The 27,906-nt window shown below is 33.8% G+C and overlaps 1 protein-coding gene across 2 annotated transcripts in view; it reads right to left on the reverse strand.

Annotated features, from left to right (window-relative positions):
- Positions 1 to 27,906, reverse strand: part of COL24A1 (collagen type XXIV alpha 1 chain) — a 380,233-nt gene that overhangs the window by 310,855 nt on the left and 41,472 nt on the right. For both annotated transcript variants that reach the window (XM_034653815.1, XM_034653814.1), the window contains exons 8-9: positions 7,857 to 7,910; positions 5,320 to 5,373 (exon numbers count right to left, since the gene is read on the reverse strand). In XM_034653815.1, coding sequence (XP_034509706.1) covers positions 5,320 to 5,373; positions 7,857 to 7,910 — 108 coding nt within the window. The remainder of the gene's footprint in view (positions 1 to 5,319; positions 5,374 to 7,856; positions 7,911 to 27,906) is intronic.

The following is a 27,906-nucleotide window of genomic DNA, read 5'->3' on the forward strand; positions in this document are numbered from 1 at the left end:
CGCAAACTACGCCAAGCCGGCAATCACTGGCTTGCCTGTGGGGGAGCTCAGTACTGCACCGGCTGGCTCTCTGTGTCCCCTACCATTAGTGGGAATGAGGGATTGCAGAGGAGATGGCCACAGTGGGGCCAGCCCCAGTGCAGCAGCATTTGTATCAAACTTTCAGTACTACACTTGGATTGGAAATCAACCCAAAGTAAAATGTAGCTTTGCAGATTTTTACCAGGATAGTGGCCAAGTGAGAAAATATCTATAGAGATAACTCTATAGAAACAGTAGAACTCTCCTTATTTCTCTCTTCAGCACAGAAATTATGTCAATCCTGATTTTTTATTGTTGTTCTCATGGACATTCAGTATTTTAGCTCCTTAGTACTGTCCTCGTTTTAAATAAATTATGAAAAGCTGTATAGTTTTTGAGTGACTAATAAATCCCAGTGCATTCCCCTTGATACTTTCACTGCTTTTTTCCTTTCCAACTTTGTAGAGATATTTATTGTGTACCTCATATGTAATGGAAATTTTTTTAAATAATTGAAATAATCCCATTAGAACAGAATAAGAATTCACAATTATTTGTAATTATTGCTAAAAACATACTAGTTAGTATTTTTGATATTCAGAAAAATACTGCCATGCACTATGCATAAAAATCTGTATTAAAATGTGTGCATCATATTTCACAATTGCTGTGAGTTATATGCCTGTGTGCTGAGATGTGCTTAACTGCTCCCATCTGGCTTATCCTCTTGATCCTAGAAAAACTGCTCCAATTGAAATCATTGTTAATGTTCTTACAATTTTAAATAGCAGACTTCCAATATTAATATAGCAACTGATTGGCTATATTAAAAAACAATTTAAAACTCCATCTGGAGTCCAAGCTCAGAATAATGACTTGTCCTCCATCCAACACAGCATGCATTCTGGATCCAACTTATCTGCCTTTGGCACAAATTTAGACACTTAGTGGGAAGTAAAAACATACTTTAGTTCCTGGGAAAATAAGAGGACATGAAGGTGGCTAAATTGCGGCAATGTAACCAGTCAATCTGGGGAAACACAGTGCTTGTTAAGATGTTAATACTGGTTTAAAAAAAAAAAACGTTGGGAGGAGAGAGATAAAAAAGGGGGAAAGAAGAAACCAAAATAAACTCTACTGAAGGGTGAAAAAAACATTGCTACTGATTTATTCACTTCATTATTTCTCTCAATATTACTTCTAGTTTTCAGAATGTTTTCAACATCAACTTTCTGTTTATTTATCTCAACAGTTTTCATGAGCTCTCACGGTGCCCCACATGACTTTCTTGAAGCCATTTTTAAGATTACTTGAGTATGGCTTATATTGAAAGGATTTCAGTATTTCCAGATAGTTCCAGCAAAAAGAAAGAAAGAAGTCATTATTATCTGTCATCCAAAACCATATCTGTCCCCTTGGCTTCCATGAAAAACAAAATTTTACTTCCTCTTGCATACATGCCTGGGACACTGAGAAGTACTAAAATACATATCTAACAAATACTAGCTTAACAAACTAATTAATTAATGGGGAAGCAGTATTTGAAGTTAATAAGAACAGTCATATGTCAAACAGGCCTGGATTTGAGTCCTAACTCAGCCAATTAATAATTGCTTAGCCTTGGGTAGCTGATTTATATTAAACATACTGTTTGTCTCAATGAGGTTTTTTAAAAAAAAGATTTTATTTATTTACTTATTTGAGACAGAGAGAGAGAGCATGCGTGTGCACACATGAGTCGGGAGAGGGGCAGAGGGAGAGGCAAAGAAAATCAAGCAGACACCACGCTGAGCACAGAGCCTGATCTAGGGCTCAATCTCATGACCCTGAGATCATGATCTGAGTCGAAACCAAGAGTCGGATCCTCAACTGACTGAGCCACCCAGGTGCCCCACAATGAGTTATTTTTAAGATGAAAAGAAACAGGCTCAGCAGAGCAACTGGAATATTGCACATAATAAAACAGCTACTATTGATACTAGTATAATAACTGTAATGATACTGCACAAAATAGTTTAATAGATAAAAAGATGTAATAAACTTCATATTAATCAAAACCCAAGTACCTTGTTTATCTCTCATAATACGTAAAGAATAGTTAAAAGCACAGTGGATTCAGTGGCAATAAGTTTCATCTCTAGATCCTGCCATAATTTTGAGTGACCATGAGCAATTCTCTTAACCTTGCTGGACTTATCTTAGATTTCTCACTTACAAAGTGAATAACTTGAGTTCTTGTCTTGACATTAAGAATTCACCTAGCACTAACACTATGGGTAGAAATGCAAGGATGAAAGAAACAGGGGTCCCAGGTCACAGCTAATAGGAGCCATTATTCTAGGTTTTCCTAGCATGGATCCTGTTTGCAAGGAAGTAACCTAGAGTGCCCAGGTGGTTCAAAACATGAACCAAAATTAGTAAATTTCATAAAAACAGCTCATCATCTACCCATTTTACCTATTAATTGGTCTTGCCCTTTCCCCTTCTGTACGGACCACAGTAACAGTCTATCAAGCTCATTTTGAATGTATTTCTACTGTATATTCATTTTAAAATAAGACATGCCATAGTATGATAGAAATTTGTCCCAAGGCTGCTATGTGGAGGATTAGTTTAGGTTTAGATTGACTCCTTATGTTCTTTTCCTAGCAATACTCTTCTTAAAATCTGTATATGGTTTCTATCAATAGCCACACTCTATTAAAAAGAGGAAAAATACTCAGAAAAACTACAAAATCATTTCAAATGTTTCAACGTTGTCCTAAACTACTATCAAATCATAGTAAACCACAAATGCATCATTTATCAGAAAGTAGTTTTGTTTCTAAATATTTTCAATTTAGGGTGCCTGGGTGACTCAGTCAGTTAAGCAGTTGCCTTCCGCTCAGATCCTGGAGTCCTGGGATCGAGCCCTACATCAGGCTCCCTGCTCCGTGGGGAGCCTTCTTCTCCCTCTCCGTTTGTGTGTGTCTCTCTCTCTCACTTTAGCTCTCACTATATCACTCTTGCTCTATCTCAAGTAAATAAATAAAATCTTAAAATAAATAAATAAATAAATAAATAATATTTTCAACTTATCCCTAGAGAAAATTGAGCTACAGCTGCTAATTGATCACTGGTTTCTATATGATCAATTTTAACCCAAAAAAAAGGCAGATTTTTAAAGTTTAAAAAATCACATAAGAGGAAAAGAAATCTGTGAAAGATAATCTATAACCCGGTTTGTTTATAATAATGCTGTATTTCACTATACTAGACTTATGCAGACCAAAAAGCATATATTAATCTTAAGATTTTCAAATACTTATAAGCCAAGACATACAATATGTGCACAGGTCTTTGGAAGTGAATATCTTCTGCTTTAAGTAAGCACAATTTCAAAGTTAAAATGATAATCTGCTCTAGTGGTTAAAATTAGCCTTTTAAAATTTGTCTCTACAGATATTTCTTTATATACACTTCTACACAACAATCACTCAAACTTCACTGAGAATTCCCTTTTCTGGATTGCTAATTTCATGAACCACAGGCATCATTTAACCTCGGAAAGTAATGATTAGTTTTTCTGTCATATGCAGTATCGTTCTTTAGGATGAAATAACTGTATATTTAATAGCAAATAAAATAATTAAGATAATTTCCATGGGATTGTCTCTATTTGATGCTACTCGTCAGTACAGTTTCTTCAGAGGTATACTTAGTGGTCAGAGGTATACTAAGTAGCATTAATCAAACAGATTCATGACTATATATCAAAACCAATTCTGTTAGAAATGATCACTCTCCAGGTTCCTGTCTCCATAGGAGTGACCAACAACCTCAAAGAAGTGATCAGATTCTAAGCACTCCCTACAATGAAAATTAGTCTGAAGGCCCTAGAAATAACGATAGTGTGGTTGTGGGAGGAAAAGCATCCAAGAGATCAAAATCTTTTTCATCATTTTAAAATTCAACCCTTTAGCAGGAGTCATGAAGAAAAGCAAACAAGGTCATGTTTCCAAAACCAGGTAAAGAGCTGATGGCTGGAGCACCTAGGTGGCTCAGTTTTTAGGCATCTGCCTTAGGCCCAGGGCGTGATCCCAGGTTCGTGGGATCAAGCCCCGCATCGGGCTCCCTGGTCTGCTGGGAGCCTGCTTCTTCCTTTCCCACTCCCCTGCTTGTGTTCCCTTTCGCTGGCTGTCTCTCTCTCTCTCTGTCAAATAAATAAATAAATAAAATCTTAAAAAAAAAAAAAAAGAAGAAGAGATGATGGCTAACAGCTATTAGGGCTTGCTATGTGTCTGACACTGTATTGCATGGATTATCTCGTTCCTTATACCCAAAACCTCCCTATGAAGTGAGTAGTATTATCGTCACATTTTACAAATGAGTCTACTGAAGGGTAGAGAGGTTAAGCACCCGCCCAAAGTCAATGGGACCTAGAAAATGGTAGATGGAATTTGAACTAAGTAACTAGAGCCTAAATACCACTTCCAACCTAAATCTCCTAAGAGGAAAGGATTATGACACACTAAGACATCAACACAGCTCATTATTACATGTATTTAGATATCCATACCAAGTCAAATACTGCCCTTCAATATTCTGGGGCCCTTGATACATTGAAAGATATTTTGTATCTTCCTTTTCCTCTGTTGAAAGTCAACAACTCAGTGTTTGGGAAAAAATAAAAATAAAACAAGCTGAATATATAGAGGAAAAGCAGGAAACTGCACAACATATTTTATCTGAAATAATTCTAGCAGCTGTGTTAATATTTCTTGTTACCTCAGAAAAGGCCTAGTCATATTTTTTTACCAGTTATCCCCAATTCCTACTTCTTTCCTATTCTTCAGGCTGCACATTCGTGTATATATCATGGCAGAGATCATTATTTCCTAAGAAAATAAGAACCCTTTAAAAAAAGCCAAAATTGTTACCTATAGCTAAGTATACCTCACTTTACATATTAAAGTTAAAAAGTGACGTCAGAGTTTCAGAAGTAGGTTACTGCCCTAACATTAAAAAAGGAAGAAGAAAAGAAAAGCTTCAACATTCTATCAGTGGCTTTGACTTCTTTCTCCATGTGAATTTTGTCTCCATCATTAACTGAAGGGTTTTATTTTTCATAAAGTACTGCCTTTTGTGGGCACCACTTTCCTGGATTAGGACAGCATCCTAATCCCTTTCGCTGAGAAAAGGAATTTAAAACATTGACTTCAGGCACAACTTCAAAATGAGATCTTAAGAGTTCAAGAGCTTCCAGCCCCAGATGACATCCAATTATGTCAAAGTAAAACTCTGTCTTAAAGGTCTTACCTTATCACCTTGCATACCAGGGGACCCCATTAATCCAGAAAGGCCTTGATTGCCCTACGGACAAAACACAAACAGAAGTGTAATGTTATGAAAAGGAAGTGAACATTAGAATTCCCTTGCTGCAGGAGTTCATCTTGGACGTCAAAATCTTACTGAATTTATTTCTTATCTTCGCAATCCGCCTCAAGTTCCACCTCCTTTCTGAGTCCTTTTAGGACTTTTTCTGAGATTTCCGGTATTTCTCTCTTCCCATACTGAGTACCACTGTACTTCCCCACTACCATACCCCGGCTCCTTTTTGCCAGATGTTCTCTTCTCTAGGAATGCCCTCACTCCCCAAATTCCTGTAGTTCCAAGGTTTACCGTGTTTTGTTTTGTTTTGTTTTTAAAGTTTACTTAAAAATTCTACAAGCACTTTGTGCGGCAGCTGCGGAGGGCTCGGGCTGCCTCCTAGCAGGACTCCCACTAGGAACCTCAAGGCAGGATTGTGGGGAGCAAGGGCTGGGTTCACATGTCACATCAGAGAAAAGGACACTTCGGCTTCCGGGCTGCACTTGTATTGGCCGCTGCACCACTGGGGAGTAAATGCTGTGAAAATTTTGGGGGAGGACGTGTGTTTGGCTTCAGCAGATGGATGGGACTTCACCTATTAGGGTGGTCCATCCTCCTGCTCCCCCAGCTTTGATGAGGGCCTGTGAGCTCATCTTAGGATAGGAGGAAGAAATATGCTCTATGAGAGACGTTTTTAGTACATGTTCCATACTGACTGAAGGACTAGCCCCTGCACTTCTTTTATGTCGTCACTGACCATATAATTATGTAAAAATGGCTAAGTGATTAAAAATAAAACACAATTGTTTTCCACCCCATCAACTCTCACGAATATGATGTTCATATTTTATTTGTATTCATAATGAATGTGTGTAACTGATATCTTGCCACCTCAGTTTGAACACAATCTAATGTAAATACAATGTGTAAGAAATGTTTTTTAAATTTTACCATTTTAGAAATACGTCTCTCCATTTTAAAAGTTTGATTTCACTTAAAGCTCAGTGGCAACATATTATTAAGTCCTGTATCTTACTACCTTATTCCTATATAGCATTAACCACAATTAGTATATGAGTAACTCAAAAAGTAAAAAAAAGACTGACATACTTCCAAGCCTCAATTCCAATGTTGAACCATCCTATATTTTATACAGATATTGTACACATACTGAACCACCCTATATTTTGTACAGGGAAGCCACAAGTGAAGATAAAACCAAGCATTTGATATAAATGTGAATGCTTAATTTGGGGGGTTTATTTAAAGCAATCACCAAAACAGAATGGACCTCTAATTTCTAAATTTTAAGTAAGAAGTCAAATGTTCTATATTTAGGTATTTTAAAAGATGTCATTTTGTTTCTCAGATTGCAGGATATTTTTCCTTACAATAACTAAGGGACCAATGAAAATATGTTTCTAATAAATTTTCAATCTCTTTCTAAATTATTTATATTCAGTGAATTCAGTTCCATCACAGGAATAAAATTCTCAAGATTCTAGATTAAAATTTTTTTGAGGATTTACTTGTTGGTATAATACCAGTAAAGTTCATTAATATGATGGGGGGGGGTTGGTGTATTGTTTTGTTTCATTTTGTTTTTTGTTTTTTGTTTTTTTTAGTTTACAAGAGTTTCTGTAAGCCAATTAAGAGATCAGATTTCAACCCAGGAACCACCAAAATTATTCAGGGATTTTAAAAGCTTGTGAATGTATACCATACAAACAAAAACATCCTAAAATTTTATCACATTCATGAAGTACTTGTCCAAATAGAGATTCCCGGATGTATTCCTAAAGACTCCAATTTTATTCAACCTCAGTGGAAAACAGTATCTTCCTCCTAACAAAGATTGCTAGCTTTATTCAGAATGTTAGTTTCTTTTTACCTAAATGTGAATGTGTATGTTTAACAGCATTACGATAAAATGAAATGCATACTAGACTAAAAGTCAAACAAATATATCATTAACTCAACCATTAACTATTCATGAGTCATTTAAATTCTATGAATTCTGTTTTCTTAACTGGAAAACAAGATAATGATGGCTGCTTCTCTCACAATTACTGGGGACTTAAAAAAGATAAAGTATATGGAACTAGTCTAAAAAAGGCACAAAATGCAATTAGAATTTATGTATTATTGTGTATATGCCTTTTAACAGCAGATTTTTGAGATTAGGGACGCATTCTGCTCTAATCTTTTGCCCCACCCATCCCTAATTGACAGGTAGCACAATGGTAGGCCACAGTAGACAGTCAACAAAATTAAGATTTTAATTGATGCATTAACCTGATGATATAATTTATTTTTCAAATATTTCTTCCTTCATTAAAGTTCTCTATCTTCTCTGTCTAATACCTTCTCTAATTCTCTGTTTCCTCTATCCGATATCAAGTAAAATCCACATTTAAAAAAGGTAAAAATGAATTTTTAATTCTTGAAATATATCACCATGATTTTATTCCAGGGCAACTAATTACCTTTTCTCCAGGAACAGCTTGACCAGGGGAAAATCCTGGATCTCCTTTGGGGCCCTAGATAAAACAATTATAATTGCTGAAGCATAAATTGCATATAGTATATCACACTTCTTCAGTTGAATGCATCATCAGATTATATACATATATACTATATAGTATTAAATAAAATTATTTTAAATCAAGATGGGCATGCCTTATTTGCTTTTTTATTGTACATTTTTATTAGCCTTATTTTTAAATGTTGAGAAGACTGTGAGACATAGATGATTTTCAAAATCTAAGAAAGTTATGCTACCATTGAAACATCTTTCCTTAAGGGACCTATATAAAGGCTCCATTAACACCCATTCTTGTGACATATTCAGTTACAACTCCTATTTTAGCATTGTAAAACTAGTTACTTTTAGTAAAAGAAATCTGCTTATAATTCTTAAATTTTTATGATATCATTCCAAGTTTAAATATTTTCCAAAATCTTGCAATGTACATGCATTACTTTTGTAATAAAGAAAAGATAAAACAAAAAATACCTCTAATTCCCAAAATAGATATAAAAATAGATACTTTTCGTACTCTGGGAATCTTATATTTTACATTTCAAGAGAAATATTAGGTTTCAACCAAATTTTTTTGCACAATATTAATCTTTCTTATTACGCATACTGGCAAAGTATCTCTTTTCCCATCTCATAAAATTAAGAGGCCACAATTGAGACTCTTTATAATTCCAATTATGATTTCATTACCATTCTCAACTAGTAATAATTTCCATTCCTAGAGAGTTCTAAATGCTATTTTCATTCTATGAGAAATAGTCATGTGTTTCTTCACAAATTCAGGGATGCTTTCAAATACCACTAAACTGAAAAGAAGGAAGACCAAAAGAAAAGTCCTTCATGTTCCCCATTTTACAGGTCTTCCCATTTTACAAATTAGAAGTAAATCCTCACTGGCTAAACAGCCTATGTTCCTGAATCAAAGAAAATTTTCAAGGAAAAGTTGTTTTCCAGGTTGACCTCTTCCCTTTCATAGCTATCACCACTTCTACCACTAGGACTACAATTTTAGACCATTGATTACAAAATTATGGGACCTGAGAAACAGCTTTAGTGATATCTCAATATTTAAGAACGCAATCCATTCTCCAAAAAAAAAAAAAAAGGAAAAAAAAGTAGTATAGTTAGAATTTATAAGAGATATTAGAGCTTATCTAGTAAAACACATTTTATAGATAAAGAAGCAATGAGGTTCAGAAAGGTTAAATGACTTGATTAAAATTGCTCAGAAGAGTACTGGCAAATCAGGTCAATTTTCTTTCTCATATTACAATGTCTCTCAAATAAAAATCTTATTTACTGGTTTTAATATATTTCGGTCTTCTATTATAAAACCTAGCCAATTGATTTGAGGCAATACTTAGAATTTTAAAAGAACTTAAGAAATGATAGCTCTTGAGAATTTTAAATTTTCTATTATCTGTCTACTTTCTTATCTCATCAACTAATTTAACATTTTATCCTCATTAGAAAAAAAACCCTGAGAACATGGATAAAAGTAATCAATTGACCAATAAAAATCAGATTTAAAGACAGAGCTTTTTCTTATTCATAAACTTTATGTATCTGGAAAACATATTTAAAGAAATATATGCCAAATCTCTTTTATTCCCATACAAATGTGCTTCAGTTAATTGATCAACTTGTTCTACAACCATAATTCCAGTCAACATGAAGGGAATGCTCTTAATTTGGCCAGTCATGGGTTGGGATCCTCCATAGTATAAAATGCATGAGCAGAGATTATTGAACATGACAACTTTACCTAAAATGTCAAAGAAATGGGACATATTTCCCTGCATTAAAGAATACCTGACCATTTCTTATTTTCACCCTCATTTTTCATGAATTCTATGACTCCCAACACACTTTTAGTCATACTTGATTGGCTTTTCAAATCCCCTTTAGAATTAAAAATAAGTGTCTATAAATTAATTAGTCATAATTGACTTTGCTTTCAATATTGACTTCTACATGACTTTTGTTAAAGGAGTTATATATCCTTTTGAGCTAACAGGAAAAGGAAGTTGCCTACCTTTTATTACTCAAAGAATTCTCAAAGTCCCACCTAATCTACTGTTCTGCTACATAGCCTAAAATCCTCATTATCACCACAGCTCTTTTAGACTATTATTCGATCTCTGAGGGATTCTGTCTAGGGAGGAAAACTCCCTAAGTACTAGACCCATTAACATGCTAGAAAAGATTTATCGGATTAAAGCCCATTCAATACAATGGAAAGAACATTGGGATTTGGAGTGAAAACACTGGACAAATCATTTAATCTCTCTGAATTTGAGATTCTTCTTCTGTAAAATGGGAAAAATAATAATACCTGCCAAGTTCAGCTTGTAAGATATAGGTAAAATTCTCCATAGAGTATAAAAATGTAAGTATTAAAAATAACAAAAAACAATAAAACTAAAGACAATCATTAAAATCAATTTTGCAATTATTGCCATCTTAAAAAGCAGAGAACACAATTCTTGAACAAATTATTGATGGAGCAACAAAATTTAGATGAAAAGAATTTGGAATTAAAAACTCAAATATGGATAAGCTAAATTGGGAGAGTCTCATAAAAGAAACACTAAGTGACATGATCTTGAGGTAACATTACTTGAATATTCTTCACTTTAACATTATTAATAACTATATAAGCTCCATAATATCAATTTTAAGCACACATTCTCTAACCAACACTTTCTATCTTTTTAACTCACTCCCTAAGCACCCACAACTTTAACAATTATTTGACCTACTGTAAATAATATGTGATCCCACCACATTTTCACTCTCTCATCCCTATGTGGCCTGACTTCCAATCCTTAAGCAGACTAAATACCAAGGTCTAACATTATAATCACCTCCTGACATACATAAATGGCACCATTTCTTCTTTCTCCCTCTGTCTAATAAGTTTACCTGGCAATTCTAATCTAAACTCACCACCTATTCTTTCCCATCCCTTAGCAGCTAAATGTCACTAAGAGAAAACAATCATGCTGACAAATTTCACTTTAAATTCATGACTTTTTACATTAATTGGTTTTGTTTTCTTTTGTTTTTTTGGTGTGTCTAATAGTGAATTCACTTTTCCATTTTCATAGACAATTATTTTATAATTCTCTCTTTTCACTCTGAGTAGGTGATCTTGCTTTTAAAATTCACAACCTGTCACAACCAAATCCACTACCCCAACTAAATCTGTTCCAAAATATTCTGCCTTCATAACCAAACCCACCATTCTCTCTCATCAGGGCATCATTAATACACTGTCTTCCCTACATTATTTTAATTTTTATTTCTTTCCAGGATAATTGATATCACCAAGAAACACACTGTAATTTCTCCAATCTTAAAAAAACAACTTTTCTTGAGCTATGTCTCCCTTCTCTGCTCCATTACACTATTCCCTGTTAGAGCAAAACTCCTAGAAACTTGTCTGTATTAATGAAGAGACTTCTTCCATTCCCTCTTGGACTTAATTCACTCGGGCTCTTATCCCTACCTTACCTCACTGTCATTCTTTCTCAGTTTCTTTTGCTAGTTCCTCTCTTCTTCCTAATATACTAAACTCTGGGATACCCCAAGACTTGGTCCTTGGACAATTCTATGTCTACATTTATCCATAGGTTAAGACAAAATATATAAAATAACTATTTCAATGCACAGGAGAACAATCAAAAAGCAGGACACAGTGGAGGGAATTCAGCTCTCACAAGAAAAGAACCACACTTGGTATAGTACATGTTTATACAACTTTTCTTCTAAGGACCCCCCCACAGTCTGCATGGAATGATTAGAATTCCAGCAGAAAACCATAGATGTTTTGGCTAATGGTGTCAGAGGACAGATTATGAGACTACCTGAATAACTGTAAATTGAGGGGGGAAATGAAGAAAGAAAAGAAAGAAAAGAAAAGAAAAGAAAAGAAAAGAAAAGAAAAGAAAAGAAAAGAAAAAAAAGAAAGAAAAGAAAAAAGAAAAGAAAAGAGCTGGATAAAGACTCTCTTCAATTCTTGGCTGATACTAAATGTGGTTGCATGAGACAGATTCCAAAGAGTTCACCAAAATGCAACAACCAGAAGGTTAAAATAATTGAATATAAATTTCAGCTGCTGGCCACCACAGGATAAATAGTTTGAGTCACATCATTTTAAGGGACATGGTAAAGGCCTTGGTAATCACCTTTCCATTGAAATTCAGAAAGGGCTATACTTTAGAAGCAAATATTGTATGCTTGGACTAACACTAACAGTATAAGCAAAACTGAAACAAATATGTCCTTTAAAAAAGTTACCAAACCTGTACAAGTTTAAGGTGATGAGCCAGTTGTTTAATTGCCTATAGAGCAAAAAAATCAGCCATTATCAAAGGATTTCAAAGAAAGATAACAGAATCTAAAGTTCTTTCACACATCATCCATAATACCCAGTACATAATCAAATTTTTCTAGACATGCAAAGAAAAGTAAAATCTCTGACCTGAGTTAAGATAAAAGTGGTCAATATAAATAGACCTCAAAAGGACCCACATATTGGAATTAGCATACAAGGATTTTAAATTAACTATTATATATATGTTCAAAGATATAAGGTAAATGATCATCATAATTAGTGAATACAGAAATATCAGCAGACAAGTGAAAACTATACAAAAAAAACAATAGAATACTAGAACTGATAATACAGTATCTGAAATGAGAAATTTCCTGGATGAGATTAACAATATATTAGGGAAGGCAGAAATTAAGTTTAGTGGACTTAAGGAGAGATCCATAGAAGTTAACAATCTGAAGTAAAGAGAAAAAAATGCAAAAATGAGCAAAGATCTAGTGACCTGTGGGACAATATTAAGTAGTTTAACATACATGTAAATGGAGTTCCAGAAGGAAAAGAGAGAAAGAATGGGACAGAAAGATTATTTGAAAAAACAATGGCCAAAAATATCCCAGATTCATTACAAAAAAACCAAAAACTTACAGCTCCAAGACATTCAGTAAACTCCAAACAAGAAATGTCTAAGGGAAACTACCGTTATGTACATCATTGTCAAACTGCTAAAGGTCAGACAAAGAAAAATATCTCAACAGCAGCCTATGAAAAATGACACATTACATTGAGGGAAATAACGATGTTTCTAATGACTAACTTCTTATCAGAAACAGTGGAGATTACAAGATAAGAACCACGAGTATCTTTAAAGTTCTGGAAGAAAAACACTCTCAACCAAGATTTTTATACTCTATAAAAATATACTTCAAAGAACATAGATAAAAAAAATTTCAGGTAAATAAAAAACAAGAGAATCCATCACCAGCAGAACTGGTATTAGCTAAAGGGAAGTGATACCAACTAACAACTCAGTCTATAGGAAGAAATGAAGAGCCCTAGAGATGAAAATAAATAAGGAAATATAAATGACTCTCTTGTTTGTTTCTTCTCTTAATTTCTTTAAAGACTGATCATTTAATACAAAAATGACTACATTGTACTTTAGAGTTTACGATGACATAGATGTAAAATAAATGACAACAAAACACAAAGGATAAGGACAGTGTATAGATATAATCATAATGTCATAAGGGTCTTATATTTTAAATGAACTGCTACCATATTAACTCTAGTAAACTAAAATGAGTTAAGGATGCATATTGCAATCTCTAGAGCAACCATTAAAATCAATCAATCAGAGATATAGCTGAAATGCCAATAGAGAAACTATGGAATACTAATGAATATTTTATTAACCCAAAAGAAGGCAGGAAAGGAGAAATAAGGACCAAAAAACATATGAGATAAATGGAAAAGAAATGACAATGTAGGCTGAGACCAAATCATACCAATAATTACACAAACATAAATGGACTTAACATTCCAGTGAAAAATCAGAGATTATCAGACCAGGTAAACAGTGAGATCTAATACGTATTGTCTATAAGAGATGTATTTTAAATACAGAAAGGTAAAGGAAAAGAAAAATATATACAAGTCAAACAATAATCATAATGGTGTGGCTGTTACTATCAGACAAACTAGACTTCAAGAAAAAGAGTACCAATGGAGATAAGGAGAGACACTTGATAATGATAGAAAGGATCAGTTCATTAAAAAGATACAACAATCCTTAAACATGCATACACAACACAGAGCTGCCAAGTAAATGAACCTAACACTGACTAAATACTTCCTAAACACTTAACATAGAAACAGACAAATCCAAATCATAGTTGGCTATTTTAACATACCTCTCTCAATAATTAATGGAACAACTATATTAAAAAAAAACAAAAACAAAAACAAAAACAAAAAAAAACCCCAGTAAGGATAGAGAAAATTTTATCACCATCAACCATCTTAATCTAATAGGTCTTTATTGAATACTACAACCAAAAACTACAAAATACACAATCTTTTAAACTTTGCAGCAAGGAAGCAAGTGGCATGATATATTCAAAGTACTGAAAGAAAAAAATCTGCAGCCAAGAATACTCTATCCAGCAAGGCTATCATTCAGAATAGAAGGAGAGATAGGGTTTCTTAGATGAACAAAACCTAAAGGAGTTCATGACCGCTAAACCAGCCCTACAAGAAATGTTAAAGGGGACTCTTTGGGTGGAAAGGAAAGACCATAAATAAGAATATGAAAATGAGTATATTTGTAAAAATCAGTCAAGGGATTCAAAAAATAAAAGGATGTGATGAATGACACCATATATCTAAAATGTGGTGGGGAGAGGAGTAAAGAATGAGTTCAAATGGAAGTGACCATCAACTTAATATAAACTGCCATATGCATAAGATGTTATATAAAAACCTAATGATAGCCACAAACCAAAAACCAGTAATAGATATGCAAAGAATAAGGAGAAAGAAATCCAAGTATATCACTAAAGAAAATGAGCAAACCATGAAAGAGAGCCAGATAAGAAAGGATCAAAGAAAAACTACAAAAACCACCACTAAAAAAGTAACAAAATGGCAATAAATACGAATCCATCAAAAACTACTTTAAATAGGAATGGACTAAATGTGCCAATCAAAAGACACAGAGTGACAGAGTGGATAAAAAAAGACCCATCTATATACTACCTACAGGAGACTCCTTTCAGCCCTAAAGACACCAGCAAATTGAAAGTGAGAGGATGGAGAGATATTTATGCAAATACATGTCATAAAAAAAAAAAAGCTGGAGTAGCAATACTTATATCAGACAAAATAGACTTTTAAACAAATATTGTAACAAGAGACAAAGAAGGACACTATATAATCATAAAGGAAACAATTCAACAAGAAAATATAACAGCTGCAAATATTTATGCACCAACATGGGAGCACCCAAATACATAAAACAGTTAAAAACAAACATAAAGAAACTAATCAATAGTAATACAATAATAATAGGGCACTTTAACACTCCACTTACATCAATGGACAGATCATCCAAAGAGAAAATCAACAAGGTAAGAGTAACTTTGAATGACACACTGGATCAGATGGATTTAGCAGAAATATCCAGAATATTCCGCTCTAAAACAGCAGAATACACATTCTTTTCAAGTGCATGTGGAATATTCTCCAGAATAGATCACATATTAGAACACAAACCAAGTCTCAACAAATTCAAAAAGATCAGTCATACAATACATCTTTTCTGACCACAATGTTATGAAACTAGAAATCATCCTAAGAAAAAATATGGAAAGAGCACAAATACATGGAGATTAAATAACATGCTACTAAACAATTAATAGGTCAACCAAGAAATTAAACAAAAAAATAAAAATTACATGGAAGTAAATGAAAATGAAAATATATAGGTCCAAAATATTTGATTTGTAGCAAAAGTGATTCTAAGAGGGAAGTTTATAGCAATATAGACCTACCTCAAGAAGCAAGAAAAATCTCTATTAACAACCTAACCTTACACCTCAGAGAGCTAGAAAAAGAACGACAAACAAAACCCAAATGAGCAAAAGGAAGGAAATAAAGATTAGAGCAGATATAAATGATATAAAACTAAAAAAATAATAGAACAGATCAATTCAGCCAGGTGCTGATTCTTTGAAAAGATCAATAAAACTGGTAAACCTCTAGCCAGAATCAAAAAAAAAGAAAGAAAGAAAGAAAGAAAGAAAGGAAGAAAGAAAGGAAGAAAGAAAGAAAGAAAGAAAGAAAGAAAGAAAGAAAGAGCATTCAAAATAACATATAAGAAAGGAGAAATAATAGCCAACATCACAGAAATACAAACAATTGTAAGAGAATATTATGAAAAATTATAGGTGGATAATTGGACAACCTAGAAGAAATGGATAAGTTCCTAGGAACATTTAACCTACCAAACTTCCCGAAGTGGAAATAGAAAATTTTAACAGACTGATAACAAGCAATGAAATTGAATCAGTAATCAAAAAACTCCCAACAAACAAAAGTCCAGGACAGATGGTTTCACAGGAGAATTCTACCAAACATTTAAAGAAGAATTAATATCTATTCTTCTCTAACTATTCCCAAAAACAGAAAGATAAGAAAAATTTCCAAATTCATTCTGTGAGCCCAGCATTACTCAGATACCAAACCAGATAAAGATACTACCGATAGAGAGAGAGAGAACTATGTGTCAATATCTCTGATGATCATAGATGCAAAAATCCTCAACAAAATATTAGCAAATAAAAATCAACAATACATTTAAAAAATTACCACAATGAAGTAGAATTTATTCCCAAGATGCAAGGTAGTTTAATATTTGCAAAGCAATCAATGTGATACATCACATCAACAAGAGAAAGGAGAAGAGCATATGATCATTTCAATAAATTCAGAAAAAGCATTTAATAAAATATAACATCCATTCATGATAAAAACCCTCAACAAAGTAGGTTTAGAGGGAACATACCTTAATATAATAAACGTATGTTTGAAAAACCCACAGCAAACATCATACTCAATGGGGAAAAACTCAATGTTTCCCCTCAGACCAGGAAAAACACAAGGATGTCCAGTCTCATCACTTTTATTCAACATAGTATTGGAAGTCTTAGCCACATCAATCAAACAACAAAAATAAAGAAAAGGCATCAACTGGTAAGGAAGAAGTAAACTTTCACTACTTACAGATGACATGATACTATACAAAGAAAACTCTAAAGACTCCACTAAAAAACAACTAGAATTGATAATTCAGTAAAGTTGCTGGCTACAAAATCAATGCACAGAAATCTGTTGCATTTCTATACACTAATAACGAAGCAGCAGAAAGAGAAATTAAGGAATCACATTTACAACTGTAACAAAGATAATAAAATACTTAGGAATAAACTTAACCAAAGAGGTGAAAGACCTTTACTCTGAAAACTATAAAACACTGATGAAAGAAACTGAAGATGACACAAATGGAAAGATATTCCATGCTCATGGATTGAAAGAAAAAATATTGTTAAAATGTCTATACTACCCAAAGCAATCTAAAGATTTAATGCAATCACTATCAAAACACCAACAGTATTTTTCACAGAACTAAAACAAATAATCCTAAAATTTGTATGGATCCACAAAAGACCCTGAATAAGCAAAGCAATCTTGAAAAACAAAAACAAAACTGGAGTTATCACAATTCCAGACCACAAGTTATATTACAAATCTGTGGTAATCAAAATAGTATGGTACTGACACAAAAATAGACATATGGATTAATGGAACAGAACAGAAATCTCAGAACTAAACCTACAGTTATATGGTCAAATAATCTTCCACAAATCAGGTAAGAATAGTCTTTTCATCAAATGGTATTGTATTGGGAAAACTGAACAGCAACATACAAAAGAATGAAACTGGACCACTTTCTTACACTATTCACAAAAATAAATTCATAATGGATTAAAGAGCTAAATATTAGACCTGGAGCCATAAAAATCCTGAAAAGAGCACATGCAATCATTTCTCTGACATCGGCTATAGCAGTATTTTTCTAGATATGTTTCCTGAGGCAAGGGAAACAAAAGCAAAAATACACTATTGAGACTACATCAAAAGAAAAAGCTTTTGCACAGCAAAGGAAACAATCGACAAAGCTAAAAGGCAGCCTACAGTATGGGAGAAGATATTTGCAAATGACATATCTGATAAAGGGCTAGTATCTAAAATATATGAAGAACTTAAAAAGTCAACACCCAGAAACCAAATTATCCAACTAAAAAATGGGCAGAAGACATGAACAGACATTTCTCCAAAGAAGACATACAGATGGCTAACTAACACATGAAAAGATGCTCAACATCACTCATCATCAGGAAAATGCAAATCAAAACTACAATGAGCTATCACCTCTCACTTGTCAAAACAGCTTAAATTGAAATTAAGTGTTGGTGAGGATATGGAGAAAGAACCGTCATGCACTGTTGGGAATGCAAACTGATGCAGCCATTCTGGAAAACCGTATTGAGGATCATCAAAAAGTTAAAAATAGAACTACTCTATGACCCAGTAATTGCATTATAAGGTGTTTACATCTAAAATACAGAAACACTAATTCAAAAAGAGATATGCGCCCTGATGTTTACTGCAGCATTATTTACAATAGCCAAATTATGGAAGAAGCCCAAGTGTCCATCGATGGATGAATGGATAAAGAAGATGTGGAGAGTGTCTGTGTGTGTGTATGTGTGTGTGTGTGTGTGTGTGTGTGTGTAATGGAATATTGTTCAGTCATAAAAAAGAATGAAATCTTGCTATTTGCAAAAACATGGATGAAGGTAGAATATAATGCTAAGCAAAATAAGTCAGAGAAAGACAAATATCATATGATCCCACTCATATGTGGAATTTAAGAATCAAAACAGAAAAGAAAAAAGAAAAAAGAGAAGAGACAAATCAAGAATCAGAATCTTAACTATAGAGGACAAACTGATGGTTACTGGTGGGAGGTGGGTGGAAAGAATGGATGAAATAGGTGACGGGGATTAAATAGTACACTTCTCATAATGAGCACTGAGTAATATACAGAATCGTTGAATCATTATATTGTATACTGAAATTAATATAACACTGTTAACTATACTGCCCCTTGTCTCTGACTGCCTTTCTTCTGACAATCCTTCATTAATGTCAGCAAAAACGACCGTCAGCATGTTGACATTAACCTAATAGATAGACATATGACCAAAGCCCTGTTTGGCACAACTCAGCACACCCTGACCGTTTAAGGTAGTTCCGCAAAAGAGCTCATAAAAACCCCTAAACTCAGAAACTCCAAGGGCGACCTTCTCAAGTCCCCTCCCTATCTGGGAGCTTTGTACTATTGCTCAATAAACTGCTCGTTGCTGCCCACCACACTTAGTCTGGTCTACCTCTTCATTCTTTGAAGTAACATGACCAAGAACCATGGGCACTAAAGGCAGAGAAGTCCTGCCAACACAAGGTCCTACATAACCTGGCTCTGGCTGTCTCTCTGACCTATCTTCCAGGATTTACCTCATTCAGCTTATCCTCAAAACTCCCAAGCAGCCTCCTGCCTCAAGGCTTTTGGATTTACTGGGTTATTTTTTGTTGTTCTTCAACCCTTTCCTCATCAGGATTGCAAAAACGGTAATTTTAAATTCTAACATGCTTTTCTCATTTCATAGCTTTTTCTATAAAGAGAAACTACCCTTCATCAACTAATTGGTTGCCCTAAGGTTAAATTCTATGCAAAAAAAAAAGTAAGATAATTTTATAAGAAAACTTTTATTCTTTCCCCTTATTTTTCTTCTATTTATCGTTTTTTAAAAATGATATTGTGCTATAATAAAAATATATATTTGGTCTTTGGTCCTGGCTTCTGGCACAGAGCTCCTAAAACCCTTGGAATTTCCTGAGTCATACAAGTGTCTTTTGTTATTCATAACAACCCCCTGTGACCACCTCTGAGCTTATGCTAATGAGGTGACTCAGGGTGATACCCATAGATAGCTTCTGAATGGGGGCTAAACAGCAGAAAGGCAAACAAGTGGCTAGAGGGTGGGAATTTAGGAGGAGGGGGAGAGAGGAGGGTGTGAGATTCAATTACACAAACTTTTGAACAAAGACATTCTAAGAGCTTCCGGGTTGGTGAACACACTGACGTGCCAGGAAAGCTGCACACATAGAAAGGGCGTGGAAGTTCAAAGCCCCCACCTTCTATACCCTGCCCTATATGCGAAAGCTATTCCTGAGTTGTGTTCATTTTAATAAGCTGGGAAGCCTGTTTTCCTGAGTTTGTGAGCTGTTCTAGCACAGTATTAAACCTGGGGGAGTGGGGTGGGTGTGTGGGAACCCCTGAACTGGTGGTCAGCCAGGCAGAAACATGAGCAGCCTGGGCCACTCCTCTGTGGCTGGCATCTCAAGTACAGACAGTCTTGTGGGACTGAGCCCTTAAGTCTGTGGAGTCTGACACTAACTCAGAGTTGAATACCCAGCTGGTGTGAGAGGATTTGATAATTTCAGAGATGTAATTCCTTAGCATCCTCTAAAGGTGACCAGTGAGAGTTGGTCTGTCTGTGTTTAGCATCATTATAACTCACGGATTTAGAGACACATGATGGGATTCAATCTACTGCAGTTATTATCCTTAATCATGTTCAAATCATATCACTCTTTGGCTAGTAGAAGTCTTTCAAATTGACCCCAGAATCCTTCTGACATGACCCTAACAATCTCTGATACCCAGAAAGTAGCATTTTTAATACATTTAAGTGATATTTTAACTGAAATCACAAGCACAGAATCAAAGGAAAGAATCATATTATTTTGTCTGGTCCTTTGTAAGATGGTCCTTACGTTTACCAGAATAACAGAAGCACCTCAGTCTTCAACATTTTAACATACTTTACGTTTTCAAAGTGCTGGACTGAACATTTTTCATAGCAATTTGATTCAGCAAAAATTCTTAGAATGGGTCAGAATCTATGCTCAATACATTTATTTATTCACATGTAAAGAAAATGGGACTTCTAGTTTAAAAGACATGGGGACATTGGGTCAAAATCAGGAATAGAAAAAGCACTAAGATTATTCTTTGGGACTCAATATTAAGTATTATTAATAACATTTAATTTAATATTACTAATGGGACATCGTTATTGCAGTTTATTGAGGTTAGATGATTCATATAATTGGATTAAACTTGGATTTTTTGTTTTATTGGCAAAGATTTTTTTTATCTAATTTAATTTTAAAACACTTCTTGAGTATAGTTGATACACAATGTTACATTAGTTTCAGATGTACAATATAATGATTCAACATCTTTATACATCACGCCATGCCTACCACAAGTATAACTACCATCTGTCACCATACAATGTTATTATAATATGACTGACTATATTCCCTATGCTGTGCCTTTTATTCACATGACTTATTCATTCCATTACTAGAAGCCTGTATCTCCCACTCCCCTTCACCCATATTTGCCTATCCCCCTTCCCTTTGGCAACCATCAGTTTGCTCTCTGTGTTTATTCGTCTGATTCTGCTTTTTGTTTATTCATTTGTTTTTTGTTTTTTGGTTTTTTGGGTTTTTTTTAGATTCCACATGTGAGTGAAATCATATGGTATTTGTCTTTCTCAATAACTGGATTAAATCTGAAGGAACTATTGGCCTTGACTAAAGTAATATAAACTGTGAATGTTTATGGGAAGGTTTTAAGTTTCCTTTAAAAAGTGTTTTTGGGAAAGGAACTATCTTGACCACAAATTGATAGGCTGGACTAGAATTATAAGTATATGGTAGGCTGAAGATATAGACTCTGCATTCATTACTCAGGTTTAAAGATCTCCTGCATAACTAACCATGTGTTAAATTAATAGTAATAAAAAATTCATCACCCTGCAAATAAAGTTCATTAAATAGATAAATACGATAAACTGTGAACCCAGTTGGCATTTGCTAACAAGAAAAAAAGCTATTCTCTCTAGTAAATAAGAAATGGAATTTACTTTTTTGTGTGTGTGACAGCAATTTATTTATACAAAAACACTCTCCAACATGATCATTCCCTTAACAAATAACTTAAAGGGAGAGAATATGAAAACTAATCAAGCTCAAAACAGCCTGTATCCAAAGTTTTGATAAAATCCTTTGTGTACCTGCTTTTATTTTTTATCCCTTTCTTTTATTCAAGTATATTTTACACACAGTGAAATGCTCTGGTTTTAAGAGTTATCATTTGATGAGTTTTGACAAATGAATACACCCATACACCATATTCCTATCAATATATAAAATATTGACATCACCCTAGAAAGTTCCTAAGGGCCCCTTCTTAATCAGCCTCCATGCCCAGGAGAAACTACTGTTGTGATCTTTTCCACTATAGGTTCATTTGGTGAGTTCCGAATGCTCATACACAATGGATTCTCATGTGTTTTGCTTCTTTTCTTCGGCAAATTGTTTTTGAGACTCATTCATGTTGCTGCATGTCAGTATTTAGCTCCTTTTTACTGTTGATTAGCATTGTATGAGCAAACTAAAATTGGCCTATCCATTCTCCTGTTGGTAGAAACTTGGGTTGGTTCTAGTTTTTTACTTTTGTAAATAAAGCTGCTATGAAATTCCAGTTAAGTCTTTTCAGACATACTATTTCCTTTTTCTTGGGTAAATACTTAGGAATATAATTTCTGAGTCATAGGGTAGGTTATGTTTAACTTTATAAGAAACTGCCAAACTATACTCTAGGTCCTTGTACCACTTTACACTCCCGCTAGCAGTGTGTATGAGTTTCCGATGCTCTAGCTTCTCGCCAACATTTAGTGTTTATAGTCTTTTTAATTTTAGCCATTCTAGTGGGTGTAAAGTGGTAATTAATTCCAACCGTATTTGCATTTCCCTTGTGACTAATAATGTCAAGCAGGGGTTTTTTTTTGGTATTTATTGACCATATTGGAATTTACTTTCTTGTAATTTTTTTAGAAGGACATTATTTCTACCATTTGTCTCCTGATTTCAGCTAATGATTTTGTTAGGGGGCTCAACAGACTTTATTTTTAATCCTATCAGTATTATTAATGCTGACAAAACTTGCTATGTAGCCACTAAAATTTTGTGTGGCATTTTATTCTATTATTTAACAATTTAACAACATAGTTCTCAAGGACTAGAGATCAGTTTCACACTTCATGCAGTTTATCTTTATATGTTATTATAAGTATCCATAGAATAAGTTGTAATGTTAGAATAGACATGTTTTGTTACTATTGTTAAATGAATTCATGAAGTCTTTAAATTCCATTAGGTTACCCCATCCCCATCCTTCCTCCTTCAGGTAATGTTTTATAAATTAATTACTCACTATTTTGAGAGACAACCTGGTGTCTCTCAAATAATTACTCACTATTTTGAGAGACAACATAGCTCTCTAAGTATGTTTACTTCTGTGCAAAGCAGAAGGTAATAAAGCCTGCTCTGAATAGTACTTTTAATTGAAATGAACCTGAATGAGATGCCAGACATAAAATAATTGTCAGATATTAGAAGCTTGATTGGGGCGCCCGGGTAGCGCAGTGGTTAAGCGTCTGCTTTCAGCTCAGGGTGCGATCCCAGCGTTCTGGGTTTGAGCCCCATATCAGGCTCCTCCACTAAGAGCCTGCTTCTTCCTCTACCACTCCCCCTGCTTGTGTTCTCCCTCTTGCTGGTTGTCTCTCTCTGTCAAATAAATAAATAAAATATTTAAAAAAAAAAAAAAAGAAGCTTGATAAGTACTAGTTCTCCTTCTTTTATGATACCAGTGCCTCATTGTTAATATTAACTCAGCTTTTTGGTTCAGTTTTATATTTATTGAGTGCCCAACACATGCAGGGCACTGGGCTAGACACAAATGCAAAAATGAGTAAGTTCTGGCCCCTGCATTCAAACAACTAAGGGTTTATTAAGAAAGACCAACACACAGTGAGAACTCATTTTGTCTGAAGAGAGATGAGAACTACCAAGGTCAGTTTACATTTCCTGTGCTTTATGATAAATACTAATTTTACTGTAAAAGCAAAACAGAAAATGGATTTGTTTTTGCATCAATCTAGAATATTTTAGCAAAAAAAGCTTTATCCTCATGAACTTTAAAATAGTCTTATAAATAGAACATATTTATATATTGTCTTAAGGTATTTTCATTCATAAGATACACAAGACTCTTTTTATTTTATTTACCAAATAAGAAGAATGGTATTTTTAGCAAGTCATGTTTCTAATTTGCCTAGTTGCCTCATAAGTAGATCCTTCAAGAAAAGAAAAATAAAATTTCCTTAAGTGTCAACTACATACAAGCATTCTACCAGATGCTTTATGTGCTCTAAATCATTTAACTTATATAAGGTACGTTTTGGTTCTAATGACGACTTTTAAAAAGTCCATTCATCCAAATATGTTTGTATAGAGATTCCATTATGTGTTTCATTTCCTAGTTCAGTTAAACCTTTCTAAACTGCAACTGCCTCAATTTGCTCTTTCCATAGGTTCAAGTGCCTCCCTTTGAAATGGACAGATTATATCTTGTGCAAGAAACAAGATGACTTTTTATACAATTTTCTTAGAGGCCAACAATTCTTGCTAAATAATAACTGAGAAAAGAAAAATATTCAGGATTGTCTTTATACTTAAAAATTTCTTAAATTAGAAGAAATCTTTATTCCCTAAAGGAAAATAAATCCTATGATTGCATGTCAAAATTTATCAAGACCTTGCACTCTGCATTTTTTGCATTATCTTGAAAAAAAATTATAGGATTATAAAGTTTGAATATTCTATTGATCTTGGTTAATCTAAATGCATGGTAAATATCTAAGAAATTTTTTAATAAAACCACATCCCACAAGCTTTATTGGATGCATTTAAGACACAGTGGTAATTTTTAACACCTGTCACAAATCTAATGTCCTCCACAAATATGTGCAATTAAAACAAATCATGGTCAGTTTTGGCTATTCTGGACATAGTTATCAAATTATTAAGTTAAACATAAATTAAAAACTAATACTCCAGTTTACAAGATTAAGTCCTCAAGAAGTCTAATTAGTTGCTTACAAATTAAAAGTAGGGTTTTTAAAAAATTCCCTGATATACAGTTACACAAAAATATTTCATTGGTGAATAGTTAAAAATACTCAAAATATATCCATACTACTAAATATAATATTAAAACTTGAGATTCAGGGGCACCTGGGTGGCTCAGTCTGTTAAGCATCTGCCTTTAGCTCAGGTCATGATCCCAGGGTCCTAGGATCGAGTCCCACATCAGGCTCTCTGCTCAGCAGGGAGCCTGTTTCTCCTTCTCTCTCTGCCTGCCACTCTGCCTACTTGTGATTTCTCTCTCTTTCTCTCAAATAAATAAAGTCTTTAAAAAAAATTGAGATTCAAATTTTTATCTCTCCTAGATCATTTTACCAAAAACACATTCATACTAGTCAACACTAAAAAATACAGTTTTTAATCTCGAGAAAATAATAATTTTTATTTAATACAAAGTTTTTCGTTTTCTCAAATATTTTTCCTCTCTAAATATACACATTTTAAAAAGTCAATTAAATCAAATACTTTTCATTATCTCTCTATCTCCTCATCCTATTCACCATATTTCTTATTTGTTTGTTTTGAGCACCTAATTACTACTGACTGAGACAGGGAAAGGGGGAGGAGAATAAAGCCATGTGGAAATCCCCCTCTCAAGCGCTCTATCTTCCTTCACGTTGTACAGATGAGGTGGTGAGCAGGACTATAAGCTCCCTGGAACTTCAGCCCCATGAAAAAACATGAGCCGGGTCCTTATAGCTACTTTAAACTTTTACTAGTCTAAGTACCTTTGAAGCCCCAAATAAAGCGTAAAGGGCTAGGAAGTCACAAATTTAAAAACAAACTTCTAATTTCTTTAGAAGTTGTCTGTCTTAGGGCCTGGGTAACTCAGTCGGTTAAGTGTCTGCCTTTGGCTCAGGTCATGACCTCAGGGTCCTAGGATTGCCCACCTCTGGCTCTCTGCTCAGCAGGCAGTCTGCTTCTCCCTTTCCCTCTGTGCTCACTCTCTTGCTCTTTCTCTCAAATAAATAAAAATCTTTAAAAAAAAAAAGTTGTCTGTCTCTTCTCTCATTGTTACATATCTAGTTGATAGAATTGCAAAAGCGGCAAGAAAAAAACAGCTTGTTCTGTACAAGGAAACCCCTATAAGACTATCAGCAGATTTTTCAGCAGAAGTTTTACAGGCCAGAAGAAAGAGGAATAATATATCCAAACTGCTCAAAGGGGAAAAAAAAAAAAAACCCAACCAAGAATACTCTACTGGTAAGATTATCATTCAGAATTGAAGGAGAGATAAAGAGTTTTCCAGACAAGCAAAAGCTAAAGGAGTTCACTACTAAACTGGCCTTATAAGAAATGTTAAAAGGACTTTTTTAAGCTGAAAAGAAAAAGCATTAATTAATAACAAGAAAACATATAAAAGTATAAATCTCACTGGTAAAAGTAAATATATAGAGAGGTAGTGGATTATTATAAAACTTCCATGCATGTTAAAAGATAAAAGTAAAAATAACTATAATAGTGAGTTAAGAGACACATGAAATAAAGAGATGTAAGATGTGACATCAAAAAAATAAGATGTGGGAAGGAGTAAAAATGCAGACTTTTAGAATTTGACCAAATTTCAGTTGCTATCAACTTCAGATAGGCCATTTTATATATATGTGTGTATACATGTATGTGTATGTGTATATGTACATGTATGTATATGATGTTACATGTGAGCCTCACGTTAATCAAAAAGCAAATTCCTATACTAGACATACAAAAGACAGTAAGAATGGAATCTAAGCATAATACTAAATAAAGTCATAAAAATACAAGGAAAAAGAGCAAGAGAAGAAGAATGGAACAGAGAGGAACTATAAAAACAGTCAGAAAACAATTTACAATAGGTAATAAGTACATACCTATCAGTAATTACTTTAAATGTAAATGGACTAAATACTCCAATTAAAAGACACAGAGTAGCTTAACGGATAAATAAACAAGACCTATCTATATGCTGCTTACAAGAGACTCACTTCAGATATAAAAACTACACAAAAGCTGAAGGCAAAGGGATGGAAAAAGATTCTCCATGCAGATGGAAATCAGAAGAAAGCTGGGGAGATATACTTACATCAGGCACAATAGACTAAAACAAACACTATAATAAAAGAGAAAGATGGGCATTATACAGTATGGTGAATAACATATCATAATTAAAAAAAAAAACTCAGAGCCATTGAGAAATTTAAAAAAATAAATAAGATGGGCATTACATAATGAAAAAGGGGCCAATCCAACAAAAGGGATATATATTTGTAAATCTTTATGTACCCAATATAGGAGCACTCAAATATATAAAACAAATATTAATAGATCTAAACGGAGAAACTGACATCAATACAAAAATAAGAGACTTTAATATCCTGTTTACATCAATGGATAGATCATCCATATGAAAAATCAATACGGAAATGTTGGCCTTGCCTTTAATGATATATTAGACCAGATGGACTAAATAGATACATACAAAACTTTCTATTCAAAAGCAGTAGGACATATATTCTTCACAGTGCACATGGACTATTCTCTAGCATAGATTATATACACTAGGTCACTAATCAGGTTTCAATAAGTTTAAGACTGAAATCACATCAAGCATCTTTTCTGACCACAATGATATGAAACTAAAAATCAATTAGAAGAAGAAAACTGAAAAATCACAATAATATGGAGATTAAACAATGTCCTACTGAATAACCAATGTGTCAATGAAGAAACCAAAGGAGAAATAAAAAAATACCATGAAAATGGAAATACAACTTACCAAAATCTTTGGGATGTAGCAAAATCAGTTCTAAGAGGAAAGTTCATAGTGATATAAGCCTACACCAAAAAGCAAGAAAAATCGCAAACAATCTAACTTTATACTTCAAGGAACTAGGGGGAAAAAAAAAAGATCAATGAACTAAGAGCCGGTTCTTTG

The sequence above is a fragment of the Ailuropoda melanoleuca genome, chromosome 2 (assembly GCF_002007445.2).
Source record: "Ailuropoda melanoleuca isolate Jingjing chromosome 2, ASM200744v2, whole genome shotgun sequence".
Classification (NCBI taxonomy): domain Eukaryota; kingdom Metazoa; phylum Chordata; class Mammalia; order Carnivora; family Ursidae; genus Ailuropoda; species Ailuropoda melanoleuca.